The sequence below is a fragment of the Mus caroli genome, chromosome X (genome assembly GCF_900094665.2).
Source record: "Mus caroli chromosome X, CAROLI_EIJ_v1.1, whole genome shotgun sequence".
NCBI classification, from domain to species: Eukaryota; Metazoa; Chordata; class Mammalia; order Rodentia; family Muridae; genus Mus; species Mus caroli.
Genome location: NC_034589.1, coordinates 80680358 through 80693505, shown reverse-complemented (window position 1 = coordinate 80693505; position 13148 = coordinate 80680358). Strand labels below are relative to the sequence as shown.

Here is a 13148-nt window from a genome sequence, read left to right as displayed (position 1 = left end):
CTCCACCAAAATTTCCTCCTTCATTGTAACCATCATAGCCTCCTCCTCCACCACCACATTCACCGCCCTGGTTTCCATAGCCCGGTCCACCACCTCCATAACCTCCTCCACTGCTGTAACCAGGACCACCACCATAGTTGCCACCATCACCTCCAAATCCATTTTATCCACCATCACCACCTCCATAATTACCTCTGCTGCTACCACCTCCACCACCATAGCCACCTCTTCACCAAAGTTTCCTCCACGACCAAAGTTTCCTCCATGAGCCATAAAGCTGCCAGATCCACCTCCATGACCTCTCTGTGATCCAGCAGACTGCATCTCTTGTTTAGAAAGGGCCTTTTTCACTTCACAGTTATGCCCATTAATAGTGTGGTATTTCTGAACAACAATCTTATCAACTGTGTCATGATCATCAAAAGTTACAAAAGCAAATCCTCTCTTTTTCCCACTCTGCCTGTCTTCCATAACCTCTATGGTTTCAATCTTGCCATACTTTTCAAAGTAGTCTCTCAGGTTATATTCTTCCGTATCCTCTTTAATACCACCAACAAAAATTTTCCTCACCGCTAAATGGGCACCAGGCCTTACAGAATCCTCTCTAGAAACAGCTCTCTTTGGTTCCACCACACACTCGTCAACCTTGTGTGGCCGAGCACACATTGCAGCATCCACCTCTTCAACACTCATTACCACACAGTCTGTAAGTGTGCCCCATTTCTCAAAATGTTCTCTTAAGCTATCATCTGTGGTTTCAAAGCTCAGACCACCAATAAACAGCTTCCTCAGCTGCTCTGGTTCCTTTGGATCATGGCCCTCCATTTTGAGACCGGACTTGCCTCTTCCAACTCGAGTTCAATATCCCACTATTTCTTCTTGCTGGGGGATTTTATTTTCTACATGTGATTATTCTTCCCAATTTAGGAGGATTTTAAGTGGGTGAGATTGTACCTTTTGTGGAATATTTAGCAATTCATAAAGACATTTTCCATTGTCAAAACTGTAAAAATGCTACTGTTATACAGTGGGTAGGGCTCAGGAAAGATGATAAAGAGCTTACAGTCAGAGTTATCTGCCCCACAATATCAACTACAACACTAAGTCTGAGAAATCCTATAAAACATGCACTAGCACATGTAGTACTCTAACAAGTACTCTAACATGCCAACTCTAACAAGGAAAACTGTAACATCACTTTCAGGAAACGTACCTGTAACATACACTGGGATACCACACCCTCTGGAATTTCAGGAAAACGTTGTCGAAGATCATGGAGAACCTGAATATCAAGCTGTGGACTGTTCTGCGCCATGCCAGAGCCAATGTTGGTCAACTATCTCTTAGGAAATGGGTATTAGCAGGACTTCCAAAAGTAATAATCTTCCAAACACTCTGTCATCTTCTTCTAAAATAAATAAAAGTTTAGTTAAGTCTAATTCCATATTTTACTTAAGACACCATCAATTATTAAAATCAAGAAAATGAAAATAATTATACCTGGGACCAATGTTAGAAAAGATATATTCAGTTTATTTCTTTTGATATAAAATAGCCAACAATATTAGTATTTTTAAAAAGATAATAACACATCATCCCACCACCTTTCCACCCATCTTCATCAGACCTGATGATTTGCAAAAATACATGTTGGATTCCATCCACATCCACTTTCCCTGCCTACTGAGTCTTCTGGGGCACCCTAGCTACCCTGAGCAGCTTGCAGTCTCCACTGAATCCCTATTCTCCTGACACATCTCAGGCCACCATCATCAGAACTGCTGATCAGGAACCTTACAGCCCAAGCATACACATCAGAGGTCTGCCACACCAGGATCATCGAGCTTAGGCCCCCTCCCAATACCTACTACAACAGGAACATCCAGGGACCAAAGCCATCCAGTTGACCCTACAATCAACAAAAAGCAATATGATACCTTCAGAGTACAGCTACCCTACTATAGCAAACCCTGGATATCTTAACACAACCAAAGCTACAAGAAAATGACCTTAAAACCAATCTTATAAAGATGATAGAGTCCTTTAAGAAGAAATGAATAAATCCCTTTAAGAAATACAGGAAAATACAATCAAACAAGTAGAAGCCTTTAAAGAGAAAACAAATAAACTGATCAAAATAATACAGGAAAATATAATTAAGCAGGTGAAGGAAATAATAAAACTGTTCAAGACCTGAAAATGAAAATAGAAGCAATAAAAAAAAAAAACCCACAAACTGAGGTAACCCTGGAGATAGAAAACCTAGGGAGGAGGACAGGGACAACAGATGCAAGCATTGCCAACAGAATATAGGAAATGGAAGCAAGAATCTCAGGTGTAGAAGATATGATTGAAGAAATGCATACACCAGTCAAAGAAAATGTTAAATCTAAAAACTTCCTGACAGCAAACATATAGGAAATCTGGGATGTTATGAAAAGACGTACCCTAAGAATAACAGGAATAAGAGTAGGTGAAGAATCCCACCTCCAAGTCCCAGAAAATATTTTCAACAAAATAGAAGAAAACCTCTCAAAACTAAGGAAACACCGATAAACATTTAACAAGCTTCTAGAATACCAATTAGCCGGGCGTGGTGGCGCACGCCTTTAATCCCAGCACTCGGGAGGCAGAGGCAGGCGGATTTCTGAGTTCGAGGCCAGCCTGGGCTACAGAGTGAGTTCCAGGACAGCCAGGACTACACAGAGAAACCCTGTCTCGAAAAACCAAAAAAAAAAAAAAAAAAAAAAAGAAATAGAATACCAATTAGATTCAACCAGAAAAAGTAAAACCTCTTACCACATAATAATCAAAACACAAAATCTATAGAACTAATAAACAATATTAAAGAACATAAGGGAAAAAGGCCAGTTAACATATAAAGGCCTACCTAATCAGAATTTCACCTGACTTCTCAACAGAGGATCTACTATCTAGAAGGGTGTACCTTGCAACCTCTAGATAAGCACATATGCCAACCTAGACTACAATACCCAGAAGAACTCTCAGTCACCATAGGTGAAGAAAATTAGGTATTTCAAGACAACATCAAAGTTAAACAATATCTATTCTTAAATTCAGTCCAAGAGAAAGTACTAGAAGGAAAACTCCAACCTAAGGAAGATAACTATATTCAAGAAAATACAGGAAATAAGTAAATCCATACCAGCGTAAACAAGTACACACACACACACACACACACACACACACACACATGCACGCACATACACACGCACAAATGACAACAACATAAAAATGGCAGGAAGTTACGATCACTGGTCTTTAATACCTCTCAACATCAATGGACTCAATTCCCCAATAAAAAGATACAGGATAACAGGCTGGATAAGCAAACAGGATCCAGCATTCCACTACATAGAAGAAACACACATAAGCAAGAAAGACAGACACTACCTCAGAGTAAAGGGCTGGAAAAAAGTTTCCCAAGCAAATGGGCCCAAAAAGCAAGCTGCAATACTCATTTTAATATGTAAGAAAATAGACTTTCAACCAACATCATTCAAAAGAGAAAGGGAAAGACAGTTCATACTCATCAAAAAAAATCTATTAAGATAATATCTCAATTATGACAATCTATGCCCCAAACACAAATGCACCCACATTTATAAAGGAAAGAAAAACATTGCTAAAGCTTAAACATACATCAAATCCCACACTTTAATACTAGGTGTCTTCAACACCCCACTCTTACCAACTGATAGGTCATCCAGAAAAACACTGAATGGAGAAATAATGAAATTAAGAGATATTCTGAATTGATGGACCTAACAGATATCTACAGAATATTCCCACCAAGCTGGGTGTGGTGGCACACACCTTTAATCCCAGCACTTAGAAGGCAGAGGCAGGCAGACTTCTGAGTTCGAGGCCAGACTGGTCTACAGAGTGAGTTCCAGGGCAGCCAGGGCTACACAGAGAAACCTTATCTGGAAAAACCAAAGAAGAATATTCCCACCAAAACACAAAAGAATATCCCTTCCTCTGCACCTCAGGGAGCCTTCTGCAATACTGACAAGATAGTCTGTCACAAAGCAAGCTTCAACAAATACAAGAAAATTTAAATAACACCTTGGCCTTGTATCTTATCAGACTCCCAGAGATTAAAGCCAGACTTCAACAAGAACAGAAACACCAGAAAGCCTACACACTCAAGGAAACTGAACAATTCTCTACTCAATGATCTGTGTGTCAGGGAAGAAAGAAAGAAATGAAACTCTCTAGAATTCAATGAAAATAAAAGGCACAACATACCCAAAATTATGGGACACAATGAAAGTAGTACTAAGAGGAAAAGTCAAAGCACTAAATGCCCCATAAAGAAATTAGAAAGTACTCATATCAGCAACTTACAAAAAAAAGTAAGCAAACTGAAGAGGGGTAAAAGGCAGGAAATAATCAAAATTAGGCCTAAAAACAATCAATTAGAAACAAAGAAAACAATACATAGAATTAACAAACCCAATAGCTGGTTCTTTGAGAAAATCATTATGATAGACAAATCGTTAGCCAAATTACCCTAAAGACAGAGAAAGTATCTAAATAAACAAGATCAGAAATAAAAACTGATAACAATAACATAGCAATAAACACTGAGGAAATTCAAAGAATCGTTGGACCTTGCTTCAAAAGCCTGTACTCCACAAAACTGAAAAATCTTAATGAAATAGATGATTTTCTAGACAGATACTATTTACCAAAGTTAAATCAAGATCAGGTAAACTATTTAAACAGCCCTATAACCCCAAAGTAAATAGAAACAGACATAAAAAGTCTCCCAACCAAAAAAGACTAGGACAAGATAGTTTTAATGAATTATACCAGAACTTCAAAGAAGAGCTACTTCCAATAGTCCTCAGACTATTCCATAAAATAGAAACAGAAGGAACACTGCCAAACTCAGTCTATGAAACCACAGTCACCCTGATACCTAAACCATGCAAAGACTCAACAAAGAATTTCAGAGCAATTTCTCTTATAAACATTAATGCAAAAACACTCAATAAACTCGAAAACTGAATCCAAGAACACATCAAAAACATCTTCTATGATCAAGCAGGCTTCATTCCAGGGATGCAGGGATGGTTCAATATATGAAAATCCACCAATGCAATACACCCTATGAACAAACTGAAAGAAAAAATCCATAGGATCATCTTAGATTCTGAAAAAGTCTTTGACAAAATCCAATACCCATTCATGTGAAAAGACTTTATAGATAAGGAATACAAGGCACATTCCTAAACTTAATAAAAGCAATACACACCAAGCCAATAGCCAACATCAAATTAAATTGAGAAGCTTGAAGCAATCCCACTAAAATCAGGAACAAGACAAGGCTGCCCACTCTGTTCTAACCTATTCAATATAGTATATGTGAAGTTCTAACTAAACCAATAAGACAACTAAAGGAGATCATGGGGATACAAAATGGAAAGGAAGAAGTCAAAGTAACGCTATTTGTGGATGATCTGATAGTATGGATAAACAACACAAAAAAATTCTACCAGAGAACTCCTACAGCTGATAAACACCTTCAGCAAAGTGGCTGGATATAAAATTTTCTCAAAAACATCAGTAGCCTTCCTTTATATAAATGATAAACGGGCTGAGAAAGAAATTATGGAAACAATACCATTCACAATAGCCACAAATACTATATAAAATGTCTTGGTGTAACTCTAACCAAACAAGTGAAAGACCTATATGACAAGAACTTCAAGCTGCTGAAGAAAGAAACTGAGGAAGATCTCAGAAGATGGAAAGATCTCCCATGTTCATGGATTGGCAGGATTAACATAGTAAAAATGGCCCTTTTACCAAAAGCAATCTACACATTCAATACAATTTCCATAAAAAAATCCAACAAAAATTTTTATAGACCTTGACAAAGCAATTCTCAACTTCATATGGAAAAACAAAAACCCAGGATAGCTAAAACAAGAATCACCATCCCTCGACTCAAGTTATACTACAGAGCAATAGTAATAAACACTGCAGTATTCGTACAGAAACAGAGGGGTGGATCAATGTAATTTAATCAAAGACCCTGACATGAACTCCATATTCATGAACACTTGATTTTTGACAAAGGCAAAACCATACAATGTAAACAAAGAAAGCATCTTCAAATGGTGCTGGTCTAACTGGATGTCTGCATGTAGAAGAATGCAAATAGATCTATATCTATCACCCCGCGCAAAACTCAAGTCCAAGTGGATTAAAGACCTCAAAATAAAATCCGATACACTAAATCTAATAGAACAGAAAGTGGAGAATAGCTTTGAATTCTTTAGTACAGGAGACAAATTCCTGAACAGAACACCGAGGACCAGGCAAAGGACATTGCCATTAGGACAAAATAGCTTGAATCTCACTGAGAAGGGGGAACAAAATAGTCATAGGAGGCAGCTGGAGGGAGAAAAGTGGGTGGGAGAGGGGATGGGGAGGTTTCAGGATCAGATGTGGGAACAGACAGGGAGATGGCCAGAAGGCCATGAGAATGAATGGAAATCTACAGCCTGCAGGGGGTGGGGGTGGGAAGCATCTCAAGGACATGCAAAGAATCCTGGGATATGGAAGGCTCCTAAGAATCAATGAGGGTGACATTAGCTGAGACTAAGTGGAGATATGGAACCTAAAGAGGCCACCTCTGTAGCCATGCAGGAACCCCAGTGGAGCTACAGAGACACCAACCTACCCACAACTTTCCATCCAAAATTTATTCAGCCTACAAGAAATAGAGAGAGGGGAGATGGAGCAGGGACTGAGGGAATGGTCCAACTAGAGACCCATCTCATGGTCAAGTACCAATCCCTGACACTATTAACAATACTCTGTTATGCTTGCAGACATAAATCTAGCATGGCTGTCCTGTGTCTCCTCCTCCACCCATGAGCTCACTCAGACTTATACAAAGACTCATAACCAAACAGTGGATGGAGCTTGGGTACTCTTACGGAAGAGTTAGGGGATAGACTGAGGGCTCTGAAGGGGAAAGGATCTCCCTAGGAAAGCCAAGAGTCAACTAGCCTAGACCCTTGGGGCTGAGACTGAAACACCAACCAAAGAGCATACATGGGCTGGACCTAGGCCTCCCATGCATGTATATAACAGATGTGTAGCTTGGTCTTCATGTAGGTCCTGAACAGCTAGAATGGGGAGCTATCTCAAAAGCTGTTGCCTGTCTGTTAATCCATTCCACTAACTCTGGCTGTCTTGTTTGGCTTCAGTTGGAGAAGAACTGCCTAGACTTGCAGAGACTTGATGTGCCAGAGTGGGGGGATGCCAGGGGATGGGGCTCTAGTCTCTCTGATTAGATGGGAAGGATGGGAGGAGGGACACAAATGAATTATAGGCCTATAGAAATGAAGCACCTGGAATTCACACAAATGATGAAAAGCTAAATACACACACATATACTCACAGGAGAATCCAAATGGTAAACATACAGGCTAATGTTAGAGCTGGGAACACTTGCATCCATCATAGGATTGATTGATGTATCACTAATGAATGCTAATTTCAGGGAAAATTTGAGAAAAAAGTGGGATCTATATCTATATTTATATCATCTTCCAAGTATCTACTTAAGCTTTATTGGTTGAAAAGAGGAACATTTTACACCAATAACTCTACTGTGGTTGCACGAAAAAATACTTAGGTTTATAAATTGTACCGTAAAACTTCTTGGCAGTAAAGGACATGCAACCTACTCTCAAACAGAATATATATATACATACTGTGTGTTGTGCATGTGTGAATATACTGAAACTTTTTTAGCACCAACAAAATCATCAGTTTCAGGCATTAAAACTTTTCAAGTTTCAGATTTTCCAACTGAGATTATTCAAGCAGAACATAAACTCTGTGCAAACAATACAAAAATGAAGAAAAACTAGAATCCAGAAAAATTTCTGTTCCCAAGCATTTGGGGTTAAAGAGATTCAACCTGTAAAACTTTTCAATGTTTACTATTGACGACGTACAAAGCCTAGCAGAGACTAGGTGTTTAGGAGATTTTAAGTGAAATTAAGAGGAAGGGAACAAATTTAATAAGAATGAGTTTAATCAAATTTGTATTTACAGAAATAGGAACAACTTTTTAACCATTGAGGGACTGCCATGTCCAAAACAAATCATGACTATTTAACTGAAATTTTAATGAAGAACTTCTTAAGCATCCAACTGTTTAAGATTTCATAATAGCTCAAAAAGACCACTTTTAAATAATTTCCTGACCCTACTGAGACGTTCTCACAATGCAAAGCCCGCACAGTTTTCTTATTACGAGAAAGAAGACGAGAACTGGTTTCAAGTGCCACAGCACAAGCTCCATGCATGTTCAGAGTTAGAGTGCTCTGTCAGCACAAACTTTCCATTCAATTTATCACTATTATTAGCTCTCATTTACTAAACAACTATGCCCTCAAGGGTAACTATAATTAGCTCCACTTTGCAAATAACAAAATTAATTCAGAGAATATACTTAGGATAAAATCCTAACTCAAATCTAAAACCTGCATTCTACAAAGTCTGGTTTTACACACTGTCCCTGGTAGATATCTTTAACAATTCCAGTGTACATACTCAGAGATGACTTTCTGTCTCTCAATGGCTGGGGCAAAAATGAGAGTGAACTCTCATTGGTTAGTCATCCAAACAGGAAGTTCTGGGTATGTGGGGAGGTAGAACGCTGGAAGCAAAGAAAAAATTCTTGAACAAAGTAATTAGTTGATTTTACAGGTTATATGAACTGCAGAGCTAGAGAAGATACCTTTTGTACTGGGATTCTTCATGTATTCTTCTTTTTTTTTTTATTTTTCCAGTGCTTATATTTTATTCACTATTCTATTAAAAACAGATTTTTTCATACACTCTATTCTGATCAAAGTTTCCCATCCCCCAATTCCTTTCCCCCTCCCCATCCAGCAAAATTAGATTTAACCCTTTAACATTCTCATTAGAACACGAATAGGTAACTTGAAAAAAAAAAAAAAAAACAAGCAAGAAAAAAAGAGCCAAAGAAAGGGACGAGAAACATACAGATGTACAGATGTACACACGTACACACACTTGCACATATAGCATTAAGAACACAAAATCAGAAACCGTAATATGTAAGTAAGAGGCCTGCAAGGTTAAAGGAAATATACCCAGAAAAAGCATTATCAGAAAAAAAAAATGTACTCTGTAGACCAGGCTGGCCTTTAACCCACAGAGATTTACCTATCTTTGCCTCTGCTAAGCTTAAAGGTGTGTGCCACCACCCAAAACAAAAGCAATAACAACCAACAAAACCGAAAGCATGCCAAGCACATCACTCAGTTGTGTTGGCCATCTACTGCTGGACAGATCCTGCCTGTATTTAAATGTGGTTTCTATAATCGGTGAGACTCTGCTGGAGAAAACTTACTTTTCTTTTGTGAGTGGTTTTCAGGTAAAGATAACTTCTGGCTAAGGATGGGGGAGATTGCGTCCACTTCCTCTTTCAGGGCTATGGACCCCTGAAACTCTATATGCTGCCACAGTCTCTATGAGTTCCTATGTGCACCAGTCTTCCTGTATCTAGAAGGCTTGTTTCCTTGGTAATTTCCATCCCCACTGACTCTTACACTCTTTCTGCCTCCAGGGCCTCACAGACGCCCCAACCCCAAAATAACGAGGCAATTGCCAAGGCTATTATTGGTTGCTCTCCACAAACCAACAGTAAGGCCCTATTGCTGAAGACAACACTTATATAAGTCACTGAATACAACAGAGAACTTGAGCTGGTACCTATCTAGAGCCTTCACTCCTACTGACTAGTGTTCATGGTACTAGAAGGTATTCTGCATGTTACCAAAGCAGACAGGTAAACATCAAAACAGCTATGAACACTTTGCTCTACAATGGTTAGCTGTCTGCATAATATGCTGGCACAGTAACGGCACAAAAGACATGGGAGTCACCAACCACTACGTGATTAAATTCAAGGCCATGAGACGGAACCCATGCCTGACAGTACAATATAACCAAGGACCTGACACTAGACAGAACATGGGATTAGGGAAAACCAAGTACTACTGTTCTGCTAAAGAAACACAGCAACTGAACAACTAACAAGGCTGTGCTATACTCACAGATATGACTCTGGTCAGGAAGCTCATGTACTCTTAATAATGCTTACTATTCTGCCTTAGGCATTCCCTTACGTAAGTACCAAAATGGTACTGTTTAGTGTTTCATAGTGGCATAAAACACTCAAATATTATACTTTCTTGAATACTATATAATGTTTAAAATAATTTCCATTTTGTTCACTTAAAAAGTTAATCCAACAGATAGGATCACATGAACCAGAAGACTTTCTAAGGTTGTTGAGCCTTTATTTCTTGTTGGGTTTTGTAAACTCCTAAATGAGTGTGCTGTGTGTATGTACACATGTATGGAGGCTTGGATCTGATGTCACACGTCTTCCTTGATTGTGCTTCCTTTTTGATTAACAGGATCTCTTGCCGAACCCATAACTCACCCATTCCAGGTAGTCTAGCTATCTAGCTTGTCTCATAAATCCTGTCTGTCTCCTCAGTGCTGAGATTACAAGCAGCCTTTATGTTGTTGGTTCTAGATATCCAAACATCAGGCAAGTGCTTCATCCACTGAGCCATTTCTCTAGCCCTGTTTATTTTAAAGACAGGGGTTCACATTTTAGCCTAAACTAGACTATGACTAATAAACTGGACTATGACTAACAATGGTCTCTCTGTCTAAACATCTCAAGTGCTGGAATTATTGATATATGCTACATGTGACTGGGACTCCTAATTTTTGATGGCAAGATTAGGAGGACAGAAATTATGCTTAGCAGTGGCATCATAGGGAGGGTTCTTTGGTTGTATAGCCATCTCCCTAATCAGGAGTACTGGCCACGCCCCACAACCTACAGTGAGTTCTGTTCTGAAAAAGTGCTCTGAAGGCTCTGTCGAACCACAGTTCCCTACAGTCTAGAAAATGGCATTGATACCTAAGTGTTTGGTTTCTACAGGCTTTTGTAAGCTCAGCAAAGATACAAGATATACCATTATGGCTCAGTGTTCTACCTCTGCTAAAACGTTAGTTCACTTCCTAAAATAATTACCCCAGAGGTTGCAAACAAATGGTCTGAGGGGCCAAATCCAGCTTATAGATATCCTAGATTTGGTCTTGCAATGATTTTTAAGGGTAAATTACATTTTAAAATAGGATAACTCATACAAGAAGGTCAACATTAAACTTTTCAAAGTTAGACCATCTGGCAACTATAGGAAATAACTGCCTGAAGCCATTTTAATCTACTCCAATTCTACCCACTAGAAGCCACAAATAAAAGAGTTCTGTCTTTGGTCCATTTATTTGCATACCTTCTGGAGGTGTGGTACCTGAAATGTGTTATAAAGACAGAATCAGTTTAGCATGTCTAATGGTATATTATAATCTGAGGAACAGTAATTCATTATATCAAGACTGTCTTGGGATAGGAGAGCTATTCAGCACAGTGGCCTATCCCATCAACAAATCTCAGTAGCAGTAAAAGACCACTGGAGAATACCCTGGCTGATGCTATTGACTGGTGAGGCAAGCAGTTCCTAGGTTTGAAGGAAAATATGCTTTGTTGTGAGAGGACTTTTAAGGTCTTTTAAAAATTGAGGCACAGAGGCAAATGTATAGTGTTAAATGTAAATAGAAGTCTATGCTCTTAGCCAGTGGTTTCCTGTTCTGCTATCTGGCAAGGTTCTGATGATGCCTTAACTCTTAAAGGAAAATTTAAAATAAATTTTGTTTAAACAGGAATACTTGCACTAGACTGAACTTTTCATACTAAATGGAGACAGGAAGTGTACACTATTGGAGGAATTTTAAAAAAGCAGATCTTTCAAAGACATATTTCCAATTTCAGGACTTTTTGCACACATATGTAAAAACAGATATAGAAAATGATCACTTGTTTCTCCTAAAAGGATACTCTGATAATTTCTGAAATAAGCATCCTATAGGATTTTCATTATAGAAAAACTAATTTCAAATAATCACAGGTTTCTGGCACATAGCCCATATTTTATTATATTCTCAAAAGAAATAAAACCCAAGTAGCATTTCCATTTAAATGACCAAGAAAAACATTTCAAGTTAAATATAACCCTAGAAACAAATAAAAGCATATTCATGTTAAATTTAATTCTAAAACATTCCAAAGGGATTATGAATTTGTTATCTATAACCTATATGCTGAAATATTGAAACATAAGCTTCGGTGTGTGTGTATGGTAAAATATATCCACAAAATCCTAGCCAGGATAATCTAGAACAGGAGTTCTCGCAACCACAGGGTTGCTTGCACTCCTTTGGGTGTCCAACAACCCTTTCAAATCTATTAGAAAACACAGATATATACGTTATGATTCATAACAATAGCAAAGTTACAGTTATGAAGCAGCAACAAAATAATTTTCTGGTTGGAGGGGGTCAAAAAAACCCAAAGAACTGTTTTAAAGGGTCTCAGTACTACGAAGGTGGGAAATCATGTATCTAGATGGAATGACCACATCTAGAACATCTAGAAACAAGCTAAGTTTCTAGTAGTTTTCTTTAACAGAATGAATCACAGCCCTATAGAGGAATGGATGATTCTAGAACTCATTCAAGGATTATACATGATGGGCTTGAGGCATCTTTTTTTAAAAAAAAAAAGAGTTATTTATTTGTTTTTTGTATATTAGTACACTGTAGCTGTCTTCAGACATAGCAGAGGAGGGCATCAGATCCCATTACAGATGGTTGTGAGCCACCACGTGATTGCTGGGAATTGAACTCAGGACCTCTGGAAGAGAGGTCCGTGCTCTTAACCACTGAGCCAACTCACCTGCTCAGCTTGAAGCATCTTGTAGTGCCAGAAAGTAAAGAAGTATTTAAGATCCGGCCGGATCAGCGCCNGGGTAGCAGGAGCGCAGAGTTGCCTGACACCCGCCAGCTACCCACGACCCCCCGCCGCAGGATTTTGGGACTGCTGGTGAGTGGAACACAGCTTCTGCTCCAATCCAATTGCTCGGGACCTGAGACTGCATTAGTTAGGGAAGCAGAAACCGGCCTGAGTAGGGCCACAGGCCTCATCC

At 38.8% G+C, this 13148-nt stretch overlaps 1 protein-coding gene across 3 annotated transcripts in view; it reads right to left on the bottom strand.

The window, feature by feature from the left end:
* Nucleotides 1-13148, bottom strand: part of Tab3 (TGF-beta activated kinase 1 (MAP3K7) binding protein 3) — a 62164-nt gene that overhangs the window by 24209 nt on the left and 24807 nt on the right. For all 3 annotated transcript variants that reach the window (XM_029473320.1, XM_021153660.2, XM_029473322.1), the window contains one exon: nucleotides 1214-1408. In XM_029473320.1, coding sequence (XP_029329180.1) covers nucleotides 1214-1315 — 102 coding nt within the window. In that variant the 5' untranslated portion in view covers nucleotides 1316-1408. The remainder of the gene's footprint in view (nucleotides 1-1213; nucleotides 1409-13148) is intronic.